General features: G+C 33.3%; 1 protein-coding gene and 1 long non-coding RNA gene across 2 annotated transcripts in view; one reads left to right on the top strand and one right to left on the bottom strand.

The window, feature by feature from the left end:
• LOC111508330 (uncharacterized) overlaps window positions 1-24,019 on the bottom strand; it is a 47,244-nt gene that overhangs the window by 20,469 nt on the left and 2,756 nt on the right. The gene's annotated exons all lie outside the window — the stretch shown is intronic.
• bys (Bystin) lies at window positions 6,816-23,667 on the top strand. Its single transcript, XM_023163786.2, has 2 exons — window positions 6,816-7,266; window positions 22,667-23,667. The coding sequence occupies exons 1-2, from the start codon at window positions 6,949-6,951 to the stop codon at window positions 23,588-23,590; spliced, it is 1,242 nt and encodes a 413-aa protein (XP_023019554.2). The 5' UTR covers window positions 6,816-6,948; the 3' UTR covers window positions 23,591-23,667.

Raw genomic sequence — 24,019 nt, 5'->3', positions numbered from 1 at the left:
ATTTGATCTGGTTCCAAGTTACCTTTGTAATCTTAATTTCTTTTATCTTCACAATTTAATAACCAAAATGGATAGTTGAATAGAATGACAGCTCCGGACAGTTATATAAGCATTATGATATCGAACCTCAGACTTTGGGTGAGGCGTGCTAAGAACGGTTAAGAACAAAGAAACTTTGAGTTTAAACTATTGAAAAGTTGAATTTTGGACTTCCATAGGCTAAAAAATGTACGTATTTGAAACATAAGTGAAATAGAATATAGGACCAAAATATTTCCTTAAGTTAAACAATAATTCAATTTCAAAATAGCTTTACAGGTTCATTTTTGTTCATTTCAATTTATAAAAGGTGTGATCGAACAACAAATATGTATAAACTTGAGTGACATAGCGAGCAATAAATTAATTTTCAAAAAAATATATCAATTATCATGTACTTTGTTGGTACCCACAGTATATGGGGAATAACAACAAAATCTGGAATATTTTATTTTTCCAACACATTTCTAATTCTTATTTATTTTTCCTAGTTATTTTGAACAGGTTTTCACTTACACCCTATACATCTGTTATGGATATAGTGATCTACACTCTCTTTTGAACTTGGATATTAGAGTTGGGTGAAATTTTCAAAAATGATACTAGTACTACTTTTGAAGTAACATCAATGAAGTTTTAGTAGGTGATGGACTAGGAAACTGAAAATAAATTTCAGTAGATAGTACTTGTAAAATCATTTGTGATTTTCATTATTGAAGTGGTCAAAAAATAGTAAAAATGGTACCATTTTACCTAAATTTTATCCACGTATATAATTTAGCTCCTTCAAAAATTGGCGGGAGATGAACTCATAATATATAACTGATTTTTCTGGGTTTTTCTACAACTATCCATAACTGGTAGATCAGCAAAGCTTTCGATCACTAATAATTTTACAGGTTTAATTATTGTTTATTTTAATTTCAAATAGTTTTCCACTTGCAAGACATTGACTAATTGTCCAAAGACATGATTCTGGATGAATTTTAAGGAAGTCTACATTATCAGGTATAATATGAAATTGCCGTGATATATTTTGAAATAATAGTGACAGATATTTCATGTGTTTTGGCATTTTTGGTTGGACATATCATTAATCAATATCATCGATATTTCCAATTGATTCGTTGCAAGTGCTGTTACAACATTTGAGATACCACTAATGATCTTCAATTTTCTACTGGTTTGTAGAGCTTTCCTACTGTAGAAGTGAATGAACACTGGTGTTGAATATATTTCCCAAATAGTTACACACGTTTCATCTAGCTGTTTCGTTCAATGTTACGAGTTGAATAAACGTTCAAAAAGTAATCTTGATTTGAATATTTGTGAATTTCATCTGAATGTGCCTGGTTCTGAAAAAAGTTTTAATGGGTGTCAGCTCATCTCAACGTTCAATAGTGAATACAAAAGATGGTTTGTGCACGAAATGTTTCTTTCGAAAGTAAATATGATACGCACTAGCTTGAAAATTTAATGGAGCCAAGTACTTTCTTGAAAAGTTTAACATGTATTTTCCAACAAGAAATTGGCGCCAAGCTAAAATCTCAAAATATGTTGACTTTTTGTCTGTAGATTTCATCTAAGAAATTGTTTTTAATACTTGCTAGATATTTCAGTAGGTACAATATAATCTTTTGGATTCCATCAGTCTTCTTATCCACCCATATCCGGATTCAGTGAAATTTAATTGATAGGAGAAAATGTGTTTCAAGTTTAATGGTCAAATCGTTCGACAATGGAATGATGTCACTGCAAAATAATGATCATTTTCAAAACTGTCAATTGAAAATCAAAATCTGAAATTTTGGCTCAAATGTCATTTTCTATAAATTGTTGATTGAAAAATTTTCATTTTTTTTTTCGTATTGTCACTATTAAGGGGTCTTAAAATCGGTGTAAATATTTTGTATAACTTTGTCATCTTTCAGCCATATTACAGTTATTTTGTCATGTTTATGATGATATATTGTGGGGTTGAGATGCTGACAATTCCATCTAAATTTCTTTTTTCAACTGACTAAGACAGATGCAACTACTAATAAAGCTCATCGTTATTTAAAGTTAATGGAAAAATTGTACACTTTCTTACAATTCATCCTAACTATATATATATATATATATATGCACAAACAAATATTGATTGATTTGTTATAAGTATAAGATGATATAAGAAATACCGAACTAGATACACTGAATGGTGTACATGTTTTCCAAATATCAGTAAATGTAACAATTCAAAGCAGAGTTTATTGTTACTCTCATTGTATGTTTGTTTCTCTGTGATGTGAATACGATAAATAAATTTTACCCATTTCGAAAAAAAAGTGTTTTTTATAAAATGTCTGATATCAAATTCCTATACTTTTGGTTATTGTTATCCATTTGTTCTTGAATCACATTTTCTCAAATAAGAAAAGTTGTTGGTTTTTCAGATATGGGTCTATAAAGAGAAATATTGAAATTTATTGAAAATTAAGTTTTTTCAATACAAATCTTATTTGATTTTTTCATTGTGATATAAGTTTTAATCCACAAGAACGAGTTGGACTATATCAATTTTCAACAATGGATTGTACTTCCTATCTGAAATACGCAGAACTAAGTTCTGAATTGTGGTACCTTTTCCATAACCTCGTAGAGTCATTGTTCATCAACAATTATGATTGACGATATTTTTGTCAAATCGTATTTTCTAATGTACTGTTGAATTACATTAAGGCAAGTAGGCACAACTCATTTTGTGAATGTTTGTTGTTTCAAATTTGAAATAAGTACAGTACACAGAACGAAACATGGCGAAATATGACGCCGTAATTTTGCATAAAATTGCTGTTTTTTTGACATGTATTAATCAAAATAATGAGAGATTGAATAGCTCTGGTGTACTTCAAAAATTCACAAGTCTATAGAAAAAGGTAAGTAGTTAAATTTTTGAGTTATCGTTATATCTTATATATCCTCGATATCATATATCGGAGAAAACTTTGTTTTTGTCATGAAATATCAATTTTTTATGTAGATATAATTATACAGGTCTATTCAAATTCGAGTCTATGCTTGGAGATATCTTATGACAGTAAGAGATAAGAGTAGGTTAAATTGTGGCAAAGTTGCCTATTTTTTAATCCTATTGGATGATACCAAAAAATCAACTCTGGTTATTTTGGTTATGGAAATTTCTACTTTTATTGCATCTTCTTTATTTGCGAATATATTGAAACTCTATTTGCCATTCGCTATTGGAACTTTCTTTATCATATCAGAATATTAATATATAATTATAAAGAGTGTCACCTGACTTGGGACACCTTCAACTTTGAAATTTTAAATGCCGACTTGTATTTTTTGTTCGAATTTTTTGAGCGGAAATGTTCATATAATATCGTGAAATTGAAGTTTTTCTACATTTCTCATAAAATAAGTTACTAATTTTTTATTATGGTCCTGATATTCTGTGGAATTAAAGCAATTGTTTTATTTAGATCTTCACAAAGTACTTACCTACATGATAAGAGTTGAAATATCCACAGTGTCCACAACTTCTAGGAATTGAAAAAAAAACTTCTCTCAGGGGTTAATCAGTAATAAAAAAATTGTTTAGATGTTCTTCATAAACATGTGCGGATATATATACCAAAAAAACTATTACGAAGTTCTTAAAAGAAGTGACATTCCAGAAACTAATAATAAAAGTAACAACATGTTTCTAGTTATGAAGACACTGAATGAATAAAGTTAAAAATCCAATTTGGGCGGCATTTTTTATTTTGGTGAATTTTCTGAATAACTTTCATAATTTCTCAGGAATTTTTTGTACTTATATTCATTTACAGGACCCAATAAATACCAACTCATTTTATTAATACACTGAATCATATTTTTTTCTGTTTTTCAATAATTGAAACCACAGCCCAAAAACAAAACAATTGTGATCCAACACCAACCACACAGCGACCATTTCAACCATAGGTCTCATTGCTGACGACAGCACACTTGTCTCATCATTCCATTTCGATTCCAGGACATCAGATACGGAGGCACATCTTCACCCGTAGCAGGAGGTTGCACATCTTGATGAGAATCTAGAAGTGATTTTGAATTAGGGTGAAAGTAACTAGGTTTAATTCAATGCCACAAAAACCCAGGCATCGATAAATGTCGCTGAACCGGATATAATTATGTCAGGTCAGACAATTCCGCTTTCTGCTTCGATGAGTTGGTTTGGGGTTAAAATGGACACCAATTTGTCTGCCCACAATCGTGTCGCTGGAATTGCAAAGGCTGCTTCTCAAAAGCTTGAAACACTGTTCCGAACCAGAAAACTCGGCAACTTTTGATACTTTATAAAGCTCAGATCAGACCTTCTTTGGAGTATTATTCTCATGTATGGAGCTCTGCCTCCAAACATACCCTGAAGTTGCTGGATTCCATCCAGAAAAGAGCCATCCGCCTGATTGGAGACGCAAACATCACGTGCAACCTTGATAGCCCTGAAAATTGAAGAAAGGTTGGAGATTTGTCTCTCTTCTATAGATACTTTCACGAGAACTGTTCAAGTGACATGGCACATTTGATTCCACCAAGAGCGGTACATATCAGAAATACGCGACGGACTGTGGCTGTTCATCGTTTTGAAGTTCAACTCAGTACACCTCGAAATTCATTGTTTAAGAATTCTTTCATCTGGAGAACTTCGTTTAGGTGGAATAAACTTCCTGGAAGGTTTTCTACATGGATTTGATCTCCAGCGATTCAATGTGAATCGCTACTTTCGCACAGGCACCACTCTGAGAGCGCCTTAAGGATTTTTCTGTAGTGCTTGTGTTTTGTCCTTGAAAAAAGATCAAGTGGTGCTATGGTGCTAGGCTAAATCTCCAATGCATTGTTAGACTTTAAAGACATGCCAGATTGTAAAAAAGCACGGCATCTTTGCCGTGATTTGCCATTACTGATTTGATTCACGAATAGGGAGTTGGATATGAAAGTTCAAATATTTTTTTTATTGAACTCCTGGACGTTGTATGACGTAAAAAAACTTTATTAGCAATATTGGAGGTTTGTGATATCAACTCATTTCAGATATTTTCAAGTGAAGTTTTTGGGAATCAGCTATGGTAAGTGAAGCGAGTGATTATCAGGGCCATAATGAAAAACAAATAATTTATTTGATAATCATCAAATTACAAGTAACTTCCACGATATCATATGAACATATTCAATCAAAAATTGCTACAAAAATGCAGATTCGTATTTAAAATTTCAAAGTTGAGAATGCTCCAAGTCAGATGACAAATTGAAATAATAAGTTTATATTCTTATAGAACAGAGAAAGTTCTGATAGCAAAGTATAAACAAATTTTCAATAAATCTAAAGAAATGAACTTTAAACATTCAAGCCAGTCTCGAATATACCTACATAGTAGGTTAAATGGACTGACGCCTATCAGAAAACAACTACTCCCCTTGCTAATACCACGAAGGGCGTTGGATTATATCCGACAGGCGTCAGTCAGTGCAGGATTCTTCACAGAAAATTTCCTGCATATGCAATTAGCAATACAACTGAAAGAGTCGACCTTCAATTTTGGAACGGGCACATTTGCAGACCAGTATCGGGCTTTTTAGCCACTCATCAGTGCAAGATAGTGACCATCATCGACCTAAAGTCAATGATATTCCATAATTGAAAATTGGAATTCTTTCAGAGTATTTCATTCCTCTTCCTAAATTGGAGCGAAACAACAAAATGTCACTCATCTAGTGGACGAGGTACTGCATATCCGTAAGTTGCCCAATTCCTCTGAATAATTTGTTTACTGTCAGTCTTCAAGAATAGCTCACTGCCTAATAAGAAATATTTTCAATATCTGAAAATGAAAAAAGAACAGCATAAAATTGAATTTCTAAATTTTCGATTTTCCTTGAAAATTTCCGGAACCGAAAAAGATATTGTCGATTTTTCAACATCATTCAATGGTACCTGAAAATTGTCAACTTTGCTGAAATGTAACCTAATCCCAATTATCTCTTACCGTTTACGAGATCCCCATACATAGACTCGCATATGACAAGCCCTGTGTAATAAAGAACCTCATCAAGAAAGTGTATGGGCCCTGGAATGGTTTTCTACCGAAATATGTAAAATAACACACTGCAGATCACGTTGTATATAGGAAAGATCCCGAGACGATATCTAACGGAAATATCAGAAATGTGTCGAACGGTAAAAAAGAAAGTTCAGTCATCTATCTTTAACGATCGTTACAAATGAAAAAGATTAATAATACAATAATCAATACGTATTTATTATATCTATAGTTGCATTTGAAAACAAATTCACAATCAAACCACTCAAACTTCGGTTAATTGACGCTGAGATGTGTGCCCGACTCATGATCTGAAGACCATGTGATCGAATCCCACTCCGGCCAGATATTTTCTTCGGAAGAACTTATGTTGTTTGAGACAAATTGATTTTGACATGTCACATGTCTGACGAAAATACGAATAGCAATGATGCTCTTTAGGTGACTCAGAGATTCAAAATAACTCAAACGTACTATGACCATAGTAGTTGATGCCGAAAAAAAACAACGCAAAATCAATGAACATTTTTTACACATGTTTACCGATTGATGTCAACATTCGTTGAATACATTAGCGCCCTCATCGATATACATTTTTTCCCTATTGAAAACAAATCAAAATGATTAGACACTGACTGTTTAGCAGTAGTAACAGAGGCTAAAAATTGAAAAAAGAAGCAGATAGATAACCTATTTCTTAACCACACCGTTTTGACATCTTTTCAACATTCAGAGATGCTCACCAGTAATAAATAACAGCATTTGTCTGTTATTTTTATTTTAGATAAAGTTTTTGAAATACTATTCTGTGCAGTGCAAAATGGGAAAAGTAAAACTTCCCAGACGACCACCACTCGAAGAGGATATTCAACCACCTTTGCCTAAAACTAAAGAGAAATCAAAGCTCAAGTTTGCTATGAAACAGGAGGAAGATGAGAAGTTCGTCAATTCTAATTTGTCGCGTAAAATTCTATCTGAAGCTCGCAAACAACGAAGAGAACTTGAAGGAAATGATGATGGCAATAAAGAAATACAGATACAATTCGAGGAAGATTCGGACTCTGATACGGAGACAGTTGATCAAAATGAATCTAGCACTTACTATGATAATATAGAAATCAATGAGGAAGACGAAAAGGTAATGGTAATTTTTGTGGCAAAGTACCTTTCTATTTCTCCATCGTTTTATAGAAAGTGGGAAGCTTCTAAATATTCTTTACAAGATGTGTAGATCATGCACAGAAGTTTATTTGTGATACAAAAAAAAGACTATCCGAACAACTACTTTCATTTTTATTGACATTTTTACCTACCATCTGAAAAACATGAAAATTATAATGGATATTCTTATACTAATGTAGATAGGACAAACTTTTTAGTCATTAAACCACATTTTGCAGCTCATTATTACACTTACAATTTGAATGAAAAATCTCAATTATAAAAAAGTGCAAAATAGAGGGATGAGGGTAATTTTGGGATGTATTAAATTAACACCTATAGTTTTAATGCTGGTTGCACTGAAATGGTTACCAGTTGCAAGCAGATTGTTTCATATGGCTATGACATTAATATTCAAGATAACATAAGGAGGTCAACCTGAGTATTTTAATGAATTTGTTATTTTGAATCATAACATACACACTTATTTCAATAGAAATAGAATAGATGTCCATATAAATAGACCAAACCTGAAAATGGACATGAATTCCTTGTTCTTCAAATATTTAGATTCCTATAATAGACTTCCACAAATGATAAAGATGCAAGGACAGTAACAATGTCTAAACACAAACAATTGATAACATCAGAAATCAACCCAATGTTATTTACTAGGCATACAATATTAGTGATTAGTTTTATATTCATGTGAACTCTTTCTCTTTTGACTTTAAATATTTTACTGATCTATATATCTATATATATATATATATATATATATATATATATATATATATATATATATATATATATATATATATATATATATATATATATATATATATATCCAACTATCAATAGAGCTTCCGTACATTTACAATTTTCTATCAATCGGGCGTCCGGTTTCAATGAGGCGTCCATATATGGACGCCGAATTGTTTCACCATGCCAGGCAGTTCAGAGGTTCCCTATCTTCCATCTGACAAAATTTCAGATGGGCGCCTATTTATCAATTTCATTGTCAAAATTATATGTATTGGCGTATATTCTAGTTGAGTCTTTTTTATTTTGGTGGCGCTCGGGAGGTACGCGTATACTTGTGCCGTATATTTTTCATACATGTGAGCGATTATGAGGCGTCCATATAACTGACAACAATGCAATAGTTTTTGCGAGAGGGAAGTCTCAATGATTTGTTAGAAATATCGTTGATTTGGTATGTTTGTAGGTCGGCGCCGGTTTCATACACAGGGTGACAATTTGAAAACTTACAAGGTCTATCTCTGAGCAACCAAATAAAATATAAGAAATCGCTGAAAACAACTTTCATAATACAAAGGGAGAAACAAATGATGTGATGACTAACTTGTTTTTTCTCTCACACCCTTGCCCCCAGCCACCACAACTTCATATTTTTGAAAGGCAACCACCTACTTGTGATACATTATCTGAAAGCTCTTAAGATATGCTCTTCAATGGTACTCTTCAAAGCTACATTCGATGCAGTAAGTTTTGGTTCATCAAATAAAAGAATTCATTCAGAATAAATTTTATTTTCTATTATTAATTTAGTAAATTTTCAAAAACATGATTTTTACCATCGTAGCATTAATATTAAGACTTGAATATTTTACGCCTCTTCTATTTTTTTTTATTCGTCTCGATAATAGATAGGGATAGATAGGGAAGGAGAGTGGCACCTTGTTTTAGAGGTCTTTCGAATACCTTTACTACTCTGTCAACAGAAAATTTTTGTGACGATTAGTTTTCGAGATAATTTGAAGTTTTAAAGGTATTTGCATTGAGTTCAACTCTTTTTAAAATAAATCAAATTGTTTTTAAGGTGCAAGTTACGTTCAGAACTCTCATAAAAAAAAAATTTTTGCTTTTTATGACAACCTGCTAATACGTGTCCATTTGATGTCGAATTATTTGTTTATTACGAGGAGATTTCTCCGGGGGATGGGGTTGGTTACCACCATTACATTTTAGGTAAATTGAGTGGCACCTACTTATGAAGGTTGAATTGCCTCTTCAAGAAGTTGTTAATAAGAATCACCGGTTGAATTTCCATCAATGAAAAATGAACCTATAATATGATTGCCTAATATTCCGGCCCAGATATTCAACTTTTGTGGATGTTGGGTATGTATTTCTGCGTATTGTCTTGGGTTTTCATCCGACCAATAACGGCAATTGTAACGGTTCACGCAACCATTTGAATAAAATGAGCTTTCGTCCGAATAACAGATGTTATAAAGCAGTTCGGGATTTTGCATTAATATTTCACTCATGCCCTCACAAAACTCCTGTCTTCGGTCAAAATCATCCTCATTGAGTTCACGAACAAGTTTAATTTTGTAAGGATGGTATTTGTGGTTTTTAAGGATTCTCCATGCGATCATATGGCTTATTCCTGCCATTGCGGATAAACCTCTGGTACTTAACCTGGGATTGGCGATGACTTGACCAAACACTACAATCGCATTATCGTCATTCACTACCCTTCTCTGAACATCACTTTTTTCATTTAAAACCGAACCTGTCTCCCTGAATTTTGTGACCAAATCCAGAACGTGATTTCTGCTTAGGTGTTTACCAGGTTTTTGCTCGTTAAATAAAATTGATGTTTTATTAGCATTTTGGTCGTTGCCAAAAAATGAAGCAATAACTGAAACCCTTTCGGCAGTAGTGAAAGAAATGTTTAAACAAATAACAATACACGACCCGTTTCAACAAAACAATCGAACGTTGTTATTTAACAAAAAATTGATAAGAAGAACTGCTTAAAATTTTTTTTATTTAGGCATACAAGTTACCGAGTGGTCTGTCTAATGTATTATCAACATGGCAATTTTAACTTCAAATTATCTCGAAAACTAATCGTTACAAAAATTTTCTTTTAACAGAGTTGTGAAGGTATTCGAAAGACCTTTAAAACAAGGTGCCACTCGACCTACTTTCCCATCTAAATAAAGGTCGTCGGACGCACCTCTCTGAGGGGGTGCGTACTACAAAAAATCTGATTAGTCTGAAAGGTGTCCCCTTCAATTAGAAATCGACGTGTCCGAGCTTTTTTGAAAATCCTACTTTTTATATTCAAAAACGGCTCTGTTAGGTTTTCGTTGTTACACTGTATATAGAAGAAAATGTAAATGGCGAAATGTATGATCACATGCTAGAAAGATCTATCGAACCTCGGATAGTTCATGAATTAGAGAATCACAGAGACATACACGGCAATTTATCTTTGAAAGAAAATGTATTACATTTTCAACAGAATGGGGAACCTTATTATTTTGTAGTTCCAGTTATTCAATGGTTAGATAATAATTATGCTGATCAATGTATTGGAAGAAGAGATTCTACTGAATGGCCTCTCACATCCCTGGACCTATCTCCTCTAGATCTTTTCCTCTGGGCCACTTACTTAAAATAGGTTGTTTTAAAGACGACGCAATCTGATTCAATAAAGCCACTGAAGGAAAGAATAATCCAAGAATGCTGAGCTATTTTCAGAGAAACATTTGCCAATGTTTCGGAATGACTTTCGGAAATGAAAATTGCGAAAGTTATAAACAATTTAGTGAAAAATAAAAAATGGGTCCAGTTTTTTGGAAATATCTCAAAAACTAATTGGAATTTTCAAAATCGAAAAAAAAAAATTCGAAAAGAGGAAGAAATTTCCTATCGAAAAGTCCTGACTACCGGAACTGTAGGACCAATATTTATAATTTTCCCGGAGCTCTGAAATAGAGCTCTAAATCGGGTGTTTAGCCGCGTGTAGGCCGTGCGTGTTTAGGTTAATTTTACAAAAAAAAATTTATAGCATATAAAATATATAAATTGAGGAATGAAAAAATTCAGTCATATACTCAAAAGATAAATTAACAGTAATCTGTCGGTAAAAAATTTTTAATGCAATTATTAGATTTATTATGCTATTGTTAATTAACAATTTTTTATCACTCGATTATCATTATTGCAAGTGTGATATTTTTCAAACTAAAAGTGTGGAATTTTTTTCCTTCCATAGAGTTATGATTATAACGGTTAGGAATTGATTTACTTCCAAAATATTGAAAAATTATTATTTTTCAGTTATTTATTAACCATTTACTGCATTTTTGAATTAAAAAGTTTATTAAATAATCGAAGAACAATTTTTTTTTGATTATTATTATTAGTATATTTTTTTTTCAAATCAGAAGCTACATAAAAATATTTTTTTCATCACCTATTGTTTAAAAATTTGTTATAAACAAATGCGTTTATAACATATTTGAATTTATTTTGGATCCTAATCTTTAATAAAAATTATGATTAAAAAAAATAGCGTTTCTTGAAAAATTGTGTGCAATGCAAAAAACCGCATTTGTTAATTTACAATTTTTTTACCACTAATTGTCAATATTTCAAAAAAAAAAATTTGTAAAAAATTAGAATAATTCGAATGAATAATTTTATAAAAAAAATCAAACTTCAGCTGAATATATTTATTTATTAATGGAGAAAAAATGAGTCTAGCGATTTTTCATTGTATCTCCATTAGTTTAATGAATATAATAATTTAAATGATGAAAAAATAGATTGATTATAGAGCGCCAAAATTTATAAAATTCGATAAAAAATTAAAAAAATTAAAAAAAAATACAGGGTTGTTTTTCATTCATTAATTGCAACAAGAACAAAAATGAAATGAAAAAATTCATTTGTTTATTACAAATTGTTTATTTATAAAACAATGAAAAATTTTAAAAATTTTAATTTTTTTTTGTTCCAAATAATTGAAAACATTTAAAAACATTAAAAAAAAATTGTCAACTAGTGGTGAAAATAAAAATATTAACAATAGCGTAATAAATCGAATAATTGCAATAAACATTTTCACCGACAGATTATTGTTAATTTAGCATTTGAGTATCTGCCTGAATTCTTTCATTCCTTGATTTATAAATTTTATATGCCAAATTTTTTTTTTGTAAAAACGGCCCAAACAGGCACGGTTCACGGCGGCCAAACATCCGATTACGATCTCATTTTCAGGGCTTCGGGAAAATTATAAATATTGGTCATACAGTTCCGGGAGTTAAGACTTTATTATAGAAAATTTCTTCCTATTTTCGAATTTGAAAATCTCAATTAGTTTTGAAATAACTAAACCCGTTTTTTATTTTTCACTAAATTGTTTATAACTTTTGCTATTTTCATTTCCGAAAGTTGTCCGTTCCCAAAAACTTTCTAGACGCTATTCCGAATCGAATGACACCTCAACCATAATTTTCGGAGACTGCTGAAGAAGAAAAAAGCACTTCTTGATCAGACTAGTCAAGTTCGAACATAGCTGAACAATCTTACAACAGCTACAGATTGGGGATGAGAAAAAATTGAGACTCTCTTGTAACGTGTTTTAATGAATTATAAAAGGTTTTAAAATACTAGGGTACCGCCGCGAAACAACACTCGGTATGTATAGTGAATTTCCTCACACATGCGAATTCATTTATTTCGTTCGCCGGTCAAAATGAGCGATTTCAATTGGGAATGCGAATTTTATGGGAAAAAAAAGTAGGTACGGAAAAAAAAAACCGTATCGGATGTTTCGGTCGACCGAACAGTGACTGTGTGTATTTTGGATAGATTGGATGAATAGTGCATATTATGTATCGTTATTAACGGATTTTTCACTATTGCATTCCAAATTGGCGAAGTTCGTTTTGGATTATAGTATTTTCTGGATATCGCCGAATTTTCTTTAGTAATAGAGGATAAGTCTATAGAATATTAATATTCAACGTCTCAGGGTTGCGTCGGGTTTTTGCACATGAGGCGTTTTATGATACTGTTTCAACTTGTATTTCCAATTCTCCCGAGGAATAGGATTTTGTGGTAGTCTTCGAGGTGATAAAAGGATTGGATAATTTTTCCTTTGTGTGGGATCAAACATAAGACAGCTGATACGGGAACGGAGGAAGTCTCACCCTATCTCGTGGAACGTCCCGATAGAATTCGCTTAAGGATCCATTGATAAGTACCACCCAGTGGATGTTTCTTTATTTTTTGTCTATTCGCGCACATAAGGAAAACACTTGCTGTGTGGGAACAAGCCGAGTATTTTTTTCTTAAAGCCTCCTAGAATTTATATATATATGTATATATACCTATATTTGGTTACCTTGATTTAGTTTTACGAATAAGTAGTTGCGTTCTGAAATAAAGGTTGATTTTTATCGACTTTATTCTGGAACCTTTCTCTCGAGAGTTTTTTTTTTGGCCTTTAACCTCTAAATTTTGTATAATTTGTGTTACAAAATATTTACTGTGCTATTATAGAGACATATTTATACCATTCACATATTTTTATTTCAACTAACATATAGGTTGGCAAGTAAGCCAATTGGATTTAGTGATTTCAACTCTAAGAGAGGTGTATGTTATATTTTTTCAAATCACTTGGCGCCCTCTCATACCATTTTTTGTGTCTAATACTAATAATAAGACCCACACCCGACTCCACTGAGATATTAGTCGGTGCATACACCTAAACTGTTTTATCGCTTACTAAGAAAAGCCAAAAATCACGTAACAGTTTTATTGGCGCTCAACTTTGGGGGCCCGATTTTTGAGTTCTGTATTGAATTAATTTCTAGTGAATTTTATGTTAGTTGAATTTTTGGAATATTTCATGAATTGTATTTGAAATCATTTTTTATTTTTTTCGAAACTGTATATGATATATCGACTGTATTTTGTAGGTTGGGAAAAAAAAAAACTTGGCACATTTTCAATTTTTTTCCGAGTTTCTATCAGCCTTCAGCTTGTTTTTGTCCACAAAGCATTTTTATTTATCGAGAATCGGGATAATAGTAATAATATTTAGTAAAATTTAAGGACACTCACATTTTATATTGTTTTACGGTTATAGTTATAGTCATTTTGTTCAATATTTAGTTCACATAATGGATCCTTATCGTTTGGCTAGGGATGAGTTGATTTACGAACTCAAGGTTAGGGGTTTGGTGAATACTCAGGCTCTCACGGTTGAGGTTATGAGGAAAAAACTAAAAGAGAACCTGAACAATGAAACTTGGGGAGACTTGGTCACTGATGAGAATTTGACTTTAGATCCTGTTTCTGAAGTAGATTGTTGTAATAGAAAGGTTGTCAATTTATTGGAATATTTTGAGGAAAAAAATATTTCAGTTGGGAGCACAGAACAGAAATATGTCAATACTAAGTTACTTCACTTGTACGGCAGGTTAACGAGATTAACTAATGTAGGAGGAACCAATGATACAATTAGAAGTTCTATTACTAATTTGTTCGAACAATTAAATGAGTTGGAAACAAAATTAGATGATAAAATTTTTATTAGCAAACCTCAGGGTGATAGTACTAGTAGACAGAATAATGATAATAACTTAGTGATTACGCCATCTTCATCCACTAGTTTAAGTAATAATCAAACTACTCACAGAGCATATGTTCCGGTACACAAATGGGGGATTCAGTTTAGTGGAAATTCAAAAGATAAATTAGGTTTGGGAGTGAATGCTTTTCTTGAGAGGGTGGAAGAATACAAGATATCACGAGGAGTGTCGGAGGAGGAACTGAAATACTCTATTACAGATTTACTCTTTGGGGATGCATTAATTTGGTATCGTTTAGTGAAAGATAATGTTAATTCTTGGTCTGATTTTGTTAAACTTTTGAAAGAAGAATTTTTGCCATTTTCATTCGAAAGAGATCTCAAAGAGATCTCAAAGAGGAGATTCGTACTAGTGTACAGGGAGCTATCGAAGGGGTTGGTACTTATTTTGCTCGAATGATGAATTTATTCAAGAGACTGCCACATTCTCCAACTGAATCGGAAAAATTGGAAATTTTGCGTCAAAATATAGATTTTTATTATATTCACGGTTTAGGTTCACGTCTACACGATATCAATTCGGTTGATTCTTTATTACAAGAATGTAAAAAATTAGAGAAAACTAAACACTTAGCCGAAAGTCGTCCTGTACCCAATCGAAGGTTATGTGTCCTTGAAACCGATTTGGCCGGTCCTAGTTCAAGACCATTGCTTTCAATAAATAATATTTCCAGTACTAATGTTGCCAACTTGACGTGTTGGAATTGCAAAGAGGTAGGACATAGTTTTTCTAAATGTTCAAAATCTCGTTCGCGAAAATTTTGCTTTCGCTGCGGAAAACCGAATGTAACTAAGTTTCAATGTACTTGTAATCCTCGGGGAAACGGCTCAGGAGGTCATTAAGTATCCGGTCTTCTAGGACCTCCTCATTGAATAAACCGGAAAACGATTCTTGGGGGGCATGGTTAAATTTTATAAGTGTTCAATATCGGAAAAGTAAAATAGATGCAATATTTTGTACATCTAAAGATGATCCCCGTCCATATATTAATGTGAAGATCCATGGAATCAATTTTTATGGACTTTTAGATACAGGGGCAGCGCAAACGATTATAGGTAATAAAGGCTGGCCTAAATTATTGAAGTTAGGCAATCTTGTTAGGTTAGAAAAAAATAATTTTAAAGTCAGGGTTGCGAATGGAGACGAATGTAAAGTTTTGGGGTCTATCCTACTTCCAATAGACTTAGAAGGTAAAGTAAGAATTATTAGAGCTTTAGTCGTAGAAGATATTGAGGTTGATATCATTTTAGGAATAGATTTTTGTAAACAGATGGACATTGTCGGTTCTTTTTCAAATAATTCGTGGGAATTTGGGGATAATGGAAATCTGTTAGGTTTATGTCTGGTTGGAGTGGAGGACAGGTCTAAGTTAAATGAGCTAGTTACCGATTTTTTCAGTAAAATGAAAAGCGATTTAGGTTGTGCCAAGGGAGTTTGTCATGTGATCGATACAGGGGATGCTCTACCTATAAAGCAGCGATATTATCCAGTTTCTCCGTATATTCAGGAATTGATAAATAAGGAGGTTGATAAATTGTTACAGCTTGGGGTTATTGAGCCTTCAAAGTCTGCTTGGTCCAGTCCAGTGGTGATGGTGAAAAAACCGAACAATGAATATCGTTTTTGTATAGATTTCAGGAAGGTCAATCAGGTATCAAAAAAAGATGCTTATCCACTTCCGTACATCAATAGTATACTCGATAAATTACGAGATGCTAGGGTTTTGAGTTCAATTGATCTGAACAGTGAATATCATCAAATTTTGTTGGATCCTTCCAGTAAAGAAAAAACCGCGTTCACAGTTCCAGGAAAGGGTTTATTTCATTTCAATAGAATGCCTTTCGGGCTTCATAATGCTCCTGCAACTATGCAACGTTTTGTAGATACTATTTTTGGGGCCGAATTGGAAAACTCAGTTTTTGTTTATATGGATGATATCATTGTAGCTACCAAGGATTTCTCTTCACATCTTGAAGTTTTACGAAAAGTTTTTGATAAACTTTTACAAGCGGGGTTGACAGTTAACAGAAACAAATGTGAGTTTGTGAAGAGTCAGTTGAGATTTTTGGGATATCTTGTCGACGAACATGGTCTCCGAACAGATCCGCAGAAAGTTGAGTCGATGCTGAACTATCCAACTCCGAAGACAGTCAAAGAGGTTCGTCGTTTTATTGGAATGGTCAGTTGGTACAGGCGGTTTATTCCAAATTTCGCTTCTCTAGTTTCGCCCATCAGTCAACTAACTCGCAAACACCAAAAATTTGTCTGGTCTGAGGAAGCCGATTCTGCTTTCTTGAGAATTAAGGAGTTGCTGATTTCTACGCCCATACTCAGTTGTCCGGATTTTTCGAAGGAATTCATTTTGCAGTGTGACGCTTCACAGGTGGGAATAGGTTGCGTGTTGACACAGAATTTGGAGGACGGTGAACACGTGATTGCTTATGCCAGCAGAGCCTTGACTTCTCAGGAATCCAAATTTTCAACCACGGAACTGGAATGTTTAGCAGTCTTATGGGGAATTCAGAAGCACCGTTGTTACGTTGAAGGAGTTAAATTCAAGGTCATTACGGATCACTTTTCACTTCTATGGCTTCATAAACTTCAAAATCCCTCAGGTCGCTTAGCTAGGTGGTCTCTCCAATTACAGAATTTTGATTTTGAAATAATTCATCGTAAGGGTAAATTGAACGTGGTACCCGATGCCTTATCAAGAGCGGTAGCGTATATTGACGTTACTCAAGATGATTATGATCCATGGTATGAAAAACTTCTATACAAAATCCGTTCCGTGCCAGAAAAATATGTTAAGTGGTGTGAACGGGAGGGAAAACTTTACAAGCTGGTGAAGTCGACTTCATCTTCTGATCCTGACCATGATTGGAAATTACTGGTACCCAAATCTCTTCGGAAGAAAGTTTTCATGGAATGTCATGATGCTCCAACTTCAGGACACCTAGGGTATTTCAAAACAAAAAATCGAGTTGCATCATTATATTACTGGCCTAAACTGAACGTTGATATAGCAAAATATATAAAGAATTGTCAAGTCTGCAAGTCTCAGAAGCCTGAGCAAAAACTACCATTTGGTCAAATGAGTGCCCGAGTAGTATCTCGTCCATGGGAAGTAATCTGCTCTGATCTTATAGGTCCACTTCCACTCAGTAAGAAGAAAAATCGTTTCATTTTTGTTGTGGCAGATTTATTTACCAAATATGTTTTACTTTTTCCTATCAAGTCCGCTACTAGTCAAGCCATAGTAAATCATATGGAAAAAGATATTTTCATGATATATGGTGTACCTGAGCGAATAATTTGCGATAACGGTCGCCAATACGTAAGTAATCATTTTAAAAAGCTAGTTTCCTCTTACGACTCTCACATACAGTTCAATGCTCATTACCATCCGCAAGCAAATCCAACTGAAAGAGTTAACCGTGTTGTGAAAACCATGATCAGGTCATTTATAAAGGATAATCATCGCACTTGGGATGAAGATCTTCACAAATTCGGATTTGCTTTACGAACCGCAGTGCACGAAGTCACGAAATATAGTCCTGCTTACTTAAATTTTGGACGTGAGTTATATCTTTCGGGAAAAGTTCATAATAAATTGGGTCCAAATATCGAAAATACCGAATTTGAATTTGCAGATAGGCAATGTTTAGCTGACCATGTCAAAGGTTTAAGGGAAATTAATGATTTAGTCAAGTCCCGGTTAACTAGTGCCTACGAAAAGAGTGCGAATCGTTATAATTTCAGGAGACGACCACTCAATTTGGAAATTGGTCAAATAGTTTGGAAGAAAAACTATCAATTGTCCGATAAGGCGGCTTATTTTGCGTCAAAATTAGCGCCTAAGTTTATAAAGTGCAAGGTAGCCCGGAAAGTTTCTCCTAATGTATATTCACTGACTGATTTTGTATCGGGTGCTTTTTTAGGTAATTGGCATATTAAAGATATCAAGTTAGATTAAAAAAAAAAAAAAAAAAAAAAAAAAAAAGAGTATATATGTAAATATATTTTTTTTTTTTTTTGGGGAAGTAAAAGGGGAGTTTGTAACGTGTTTTAATGAATTATAAAAGGTTTTAAAATACTAGGGTACCGCCGCGAAACAACACTCGGTATGTATAGTGAATTTCCTCACACATGCGAATTCATTTATTTCGTTCGCCGGTCAAAATGAGCGATTTCAATTGGGAATGCGAATTTTATGGGAAAAAAAAGTAGGTACGGAAAAAAAAAACCGTATCGGATGTTTCGGTCGACCGAACAGTGACTGTGTGTATTTTGGATAGATTGGATGAATAGTGCATATTATGTATCGTTATTAACGGATTTTTCACTATTGCATTCCAAATTGGCGAAGTTCGTTTTGGATTATAGTATTTTCTGGATATCGCCGAATTTTCTTTAGTAATAGAGGATAAGTCTATAGAATATTAATATTCAACGTCTCAGGGTTGCGTCGGGTTTTTGCACATGAGGCGTTTTATGATACTGTTTCAACTTGTATTTCCAATTCTCCCGAGGAATAGGATTTTGTGGTAGTCTTCGAGGTGATAAAAGGATTGGATAATTTTTCCTTTGTCTGGGATCAAACATAAGACAGCTGATACGGGAACGGAGGAAGTCTCACCCTATCTCGTGGAACGTCCCGATAGAATTCGCTTAAGGATCCATTGATAAGTACCACCCAGTGGATGTTTCTTTATTTTTTGTCTATTCGCGCACATAAGGAAAACACTTGCTGTGTGGGAACAAGCCGAGTATTTTTTTCTTAAAGCCTCCTAGAATTTATATATATATGTATATATACCTATATTTGGTTACCTTGATTTAGTTTTACGAATAAGTAGTTGCGTTCTGAAATAAAGGTTGATTTTTATCGACTTTATTCTGGAACCTTTCTCTCGAGAGTTTTTTTTTTGGCCTTTAACCTCTAAATTTTGTATAATTTGTGTTACAAAATATTTACTGTGCTATTATAGAGACATATTTATACCATTCACATATTTTTATTTCAACTAACATATAGGTTGGCAAGTAAGCCAATTGGATTTAGTGATTTCAACTCTAAGAGAGGTGTATGTTATATTTTTTCAAATCACTTGGCGCCCTCTCATACCATTTTTTGTGTCTAATACTAATAATAAGACCCACACCCGACTCCACTGAGATATTAGTCGGTGCATACACCTAAACTGTTTTATCGCTTACTAAGAAAAGCCAAAAATCACGTAACACTCTTTTTGTCCATGAAAACACCAGAATCATTGGCAGCTTTAGAATTACTGAAACTAGTTCATTGTAGTTACATAGTATCTAACTGCAGTGAAACTTAAAGCAGTAGAAAAGCAGTGATGAAGTGCATCTGTTGACAACTGTTGGGATGATGACAATTTCAACTTCGAGTACGGCATGATTGTTGATCAACAAAATAATAACCATCCAGTATATCGAAAACTGATTCAGGCATTCTACGTATCAAACTCAGATACTAACTCTGACGGTTAAGAATGCGTTAATAATAAATTGTTTTGGTAATAAATGATAAAATTAATTATGAAAAATGTTTCTGTCAATTTGTAGAGAAATGTCAATTATGATTTTCAAAATAGAAAACATTCTCCGAATAATCATTTGAACATTCGAGATATATAAAAAAACGTTCATAAACAATTAAAAATCGTATTTTTTTCTGAATATCATATTATGAAGATAAAAATTTTTTGAATTCCCATACGGTCATACACAATTTATAAACAAATTGCGCTAAAACAGTTTGTTCAACTTACCGAATGTCTTTATTTGATACAGAAACAGGATATAATGATAAATATATAGAAAAATTAAAACAATATGTTATGTTACTAAAAAAAATCATAATGAACAAAATATAATGTTTTTGAACTTTTATAATGTGATCTTGTGGAGCACATTGATAAAAAGAGATTCACGTTCATTACAAGACCAAACACGACTATGATACGATATTTCATCATGGAATCCTAGTGCCTATCTTCCGGCTCCATCATCAGATCAGCTCCAGAGTACCTACCATATTGTCATCAAAATCACATAAAACTGCCAATTTTCATAACGCTACGATCTTTAAAAGATGGTTAAATTAGTTTTCTTAGATTTGACTACATAGTTACATACATACATACAGGTCGACCTAATAAAAGCGTATTAAAAACGAAAAACTCTAGAAAAAATTAAAAAATATTTAGGTCAGTCCTTAAAGAAATATTGAAAAATGCATGACTCGAAAAATCGTATACCATACACGGAAATGAATCTTGACAGGTCTTGATGCCTTCTAGATGGCTATCCTGTGTAGTGTGTATCAGCCAAATGGAATAAATATGACACTGAGTAAATATGACTGTGCTCAACAAAACACTCAGGCACGTCCAATTTTCAACAACCAAATTTTTCAATGCTCAATAACTCAGTTAACGGGAACAACAACTCGACCACAAACTCGGGCTTTGCAACCGTTACCACATCGCCTCTGATAATGTATACCGCAGTAGTAGACGAAACGTCAGGCATAAAAACCTGCAAACCACGCAAACGCTGAAAACAGATTTTACACTGTCATCTACGGCCGTGAATATTTACATTCTTTGGTAATTCATATTATTTATCCTATCGTCTGTCATTTTGGCGTCTTCAACTAGTTTGAATACTTTGAATTCTTGCTGTTTTCTAATGGAAATATACAATGAACTTTTTGTAATTAAAGTTGAACTTTCAATAATCACACCATGCATGTGTCGGTTTCACTTCTCCTATCATTATATTCGGCTCGCTTAAATATCATACAGTGTTAAAATGGAAATATGCCAACCAAGACAAAAATTATCGAATGATATTGAAAATTTCGTTATGGAATAAACTTTTCATGATCAGTCAATATCACTTGGTACCTATGTAAAAATGAAATACATACCGGCTACCTGAAATCCATACGCAATTTGTCGTTGGCACAACGCTTGTTGAAAAACAGATGTGAAGAAATTAAAACCCACTTGCTGCCTACATTTAATGCGGTAAATATTGGCAACGTTGTAAGGATTCCCAATAATCTATTTCATGTATGAAAATATACTTATTGGACTCCCTATTATCAATCAGATGTCTGATGATGGTGTATACTGAGGAGTTCTTATGAATGTTTGACGGACGGACGCTCTACTATCGAATCAATAGTGAACCCAATTTTTTTTTGGTGGTAAAAATGTCATGCCAGCCTACAGAAATCAGTTTTCTAGTACTTACCATGAAATATATTCGGTAAATTCTTCAAATTATGATGGACGCCCTATCAGCGCATTCAATGTATGGATGCCATATTGATATCGGGATGTATATATATATATATATATATATATATATATATATATATATATATATATATATATATATATATATATATTCCTACATACTAATATGAGTGTTAATTTCATAGTTATAAAGGTATTTTAAATCTCAAGCGAATGTACTTTGAATGAGTTAAATGTTTTTTTTATTAGTGCATATTAGGGATTCTTATTTAAAATGAACTACTACTACGTTTTTATGCTTACAGAATTCAACAAAACTGGATATTTTGTCATGATCAAAATTATTTGTTTATTATAAACAATGTTTCATGTCATATATGTTTTTAAATTTTGTAACAGTGCCAATTTGCAATGTATTTAAAATGGTTGATGAATTATTTTACTCTACATGTGAAAGTAGCTGTTTCGGATAGGTTTTTTTACAGTTTGTATCTGAAAGAAACTTCTGTGCATGATTCAGAAATGTTTGTAAATAGTTTTTACTGATGTATTGTTAGTGTCTTTCCTAGGACGTTCTATATAACAATGAAGACACAAGCCAAACGGTTTTTTTCAAAAAAGTAATCTCTTCTAAAATAAATATTATTTTTTGAAGGTAATGGAAATGTTCATGAAAGAGAACCCACAACGTTGCAGAACTTTGGGCGATATAATTATGGAAAAATTTACAGAAAAAGCCACCGAAGTGAACTGTAGTGAATCTGGGTTAGTACAGATGCAAGACCTTGACCCTAGAGTTAGGGAACTTTATGAGGGTGTTCGAGATGTTCTTAAAAACTATAGGAGCGGAAAGTTGCCAAAGGCCTTCAAAATCGTACCTAACCTCCTAAACTGGGAACAGATTTTGTATATTACTGATCCACCGAGTTGGTCAGCTGCAGCAATGTACCAAGCAACACGTATTTTCACTTCGAATCTGAAGGAGAAAATGGCCCAGAGGTTTTTCAATTTGGTGTTGCTTCCAAGAATAAGAGATGACTTGGCAGAATATAAGAGACTCAACTGTCACTTGTACATGGCTTTGAGGAAAGCTTTATTCAAACCAGGAGGATTCATGAAAGGCATTATCCTTCCACTACTGGAGAGTGGAAATTGTTCCTTGAGGGAGGCCATCATCATTGGGTCCGTTGTTGCCAAGAACTCTATTCCTATATTACATTCGTCTGCGGCTATGCTGAGAATCGCCGAAATGGATTACACTGGGGCAAACTCAATATTCCTGAGAATATTCTTTGAGAAAAAATATGCCCTTCCTTACAGAGTTGTAGACGCATGTGTGTTTCACTTCCTAAGATTCGAACGTGATCCTCGTGAGCTTCCAGTGCTGTGGCATCAAGCTCTCTTAATGTTCGTTCAAAGATACAAGGCGGACATTTCTAGCGAACAGAGGGATAGCTTATTGAATCTTCTTAAACACAAGAGTCATCATTCAATAACGCCGGAAGTGAGGAGAGAACTGCAGAATGCTAAGTGTAGGGATATGGAAGATTCTTCATTTGCCATGGATTCAACTGAATGAACCCTAGTGCAGCAATATTTGATTGTTGATGTTTAATAATAAATATAAAAATCTGAATATAAAGTAACATCCTGTCACTTTCTTATGTGTTCATTTCAATTTGCATAGGATTGGTAAAAAAACAAGAATTTAATTATATGGTGGGACGGTAGCCTGGTGGGTTGAAGGGGTGGTCACTCAATCAACCGCTGTGTGAACTGGTAGTTCGAACCGCAAGGCCGGGCAATCAATTTTTACTTCCTATCGTCAAACCCGTGTTAAGAATCACACGTTAAAAGGTTAGATCTCGTTAGTCCTTAGCTCGCACAAGTTTTGACTTTTGAGAGTTGTTCGTATGGGGGCAACAGCTGGTTAACGGAAAAACAGCTTTTAACAGAGATTTTATTTAATAGATTTATTTCTCTCAAAATATAAAAATCTTATACAAGG

The sequence above is a fragment of the Leptinotarsa decemlineata genome, unplaced genomic scaffold, assembly GCF_025532065.1.
Source record: "Leptinotarsa decemlineata unplaced genomic scaffold, Ldec_3_MD MMD2_tig00026307_RagTag_RagTag, whole genome shotgun sequence".
Classification (NCBI taxonomy): Eukaryota; Metazoa; Arthropoda; class Insecta; order Coleoptera; family Chrysomelidae; genus Leptinotarsa; species Leptinotarsa decemlineata.
The sequence above is the reverse complement of the archived record's forward strand: the minus strand, read 5'-3'. Positions and strand labels throughout refer to the sequence as shown.

Excerpts from the sequence above, each read along its gene's own strand:
- bys (XM_023163786.2), top strand. The coding sequence starts at position 6,949 with ATGGGAAAAGTAAAACTTCCCAGACGACCACCACTCGAAGAGGATATT. Across the intron at positions 7,267-22,666 it reads TCAATGAGGAAGACGAAAAG|GTAATGGAAATGTTCATGAA; the intron begins GTAATGGTAATT and ends TATTTTTTGAAG.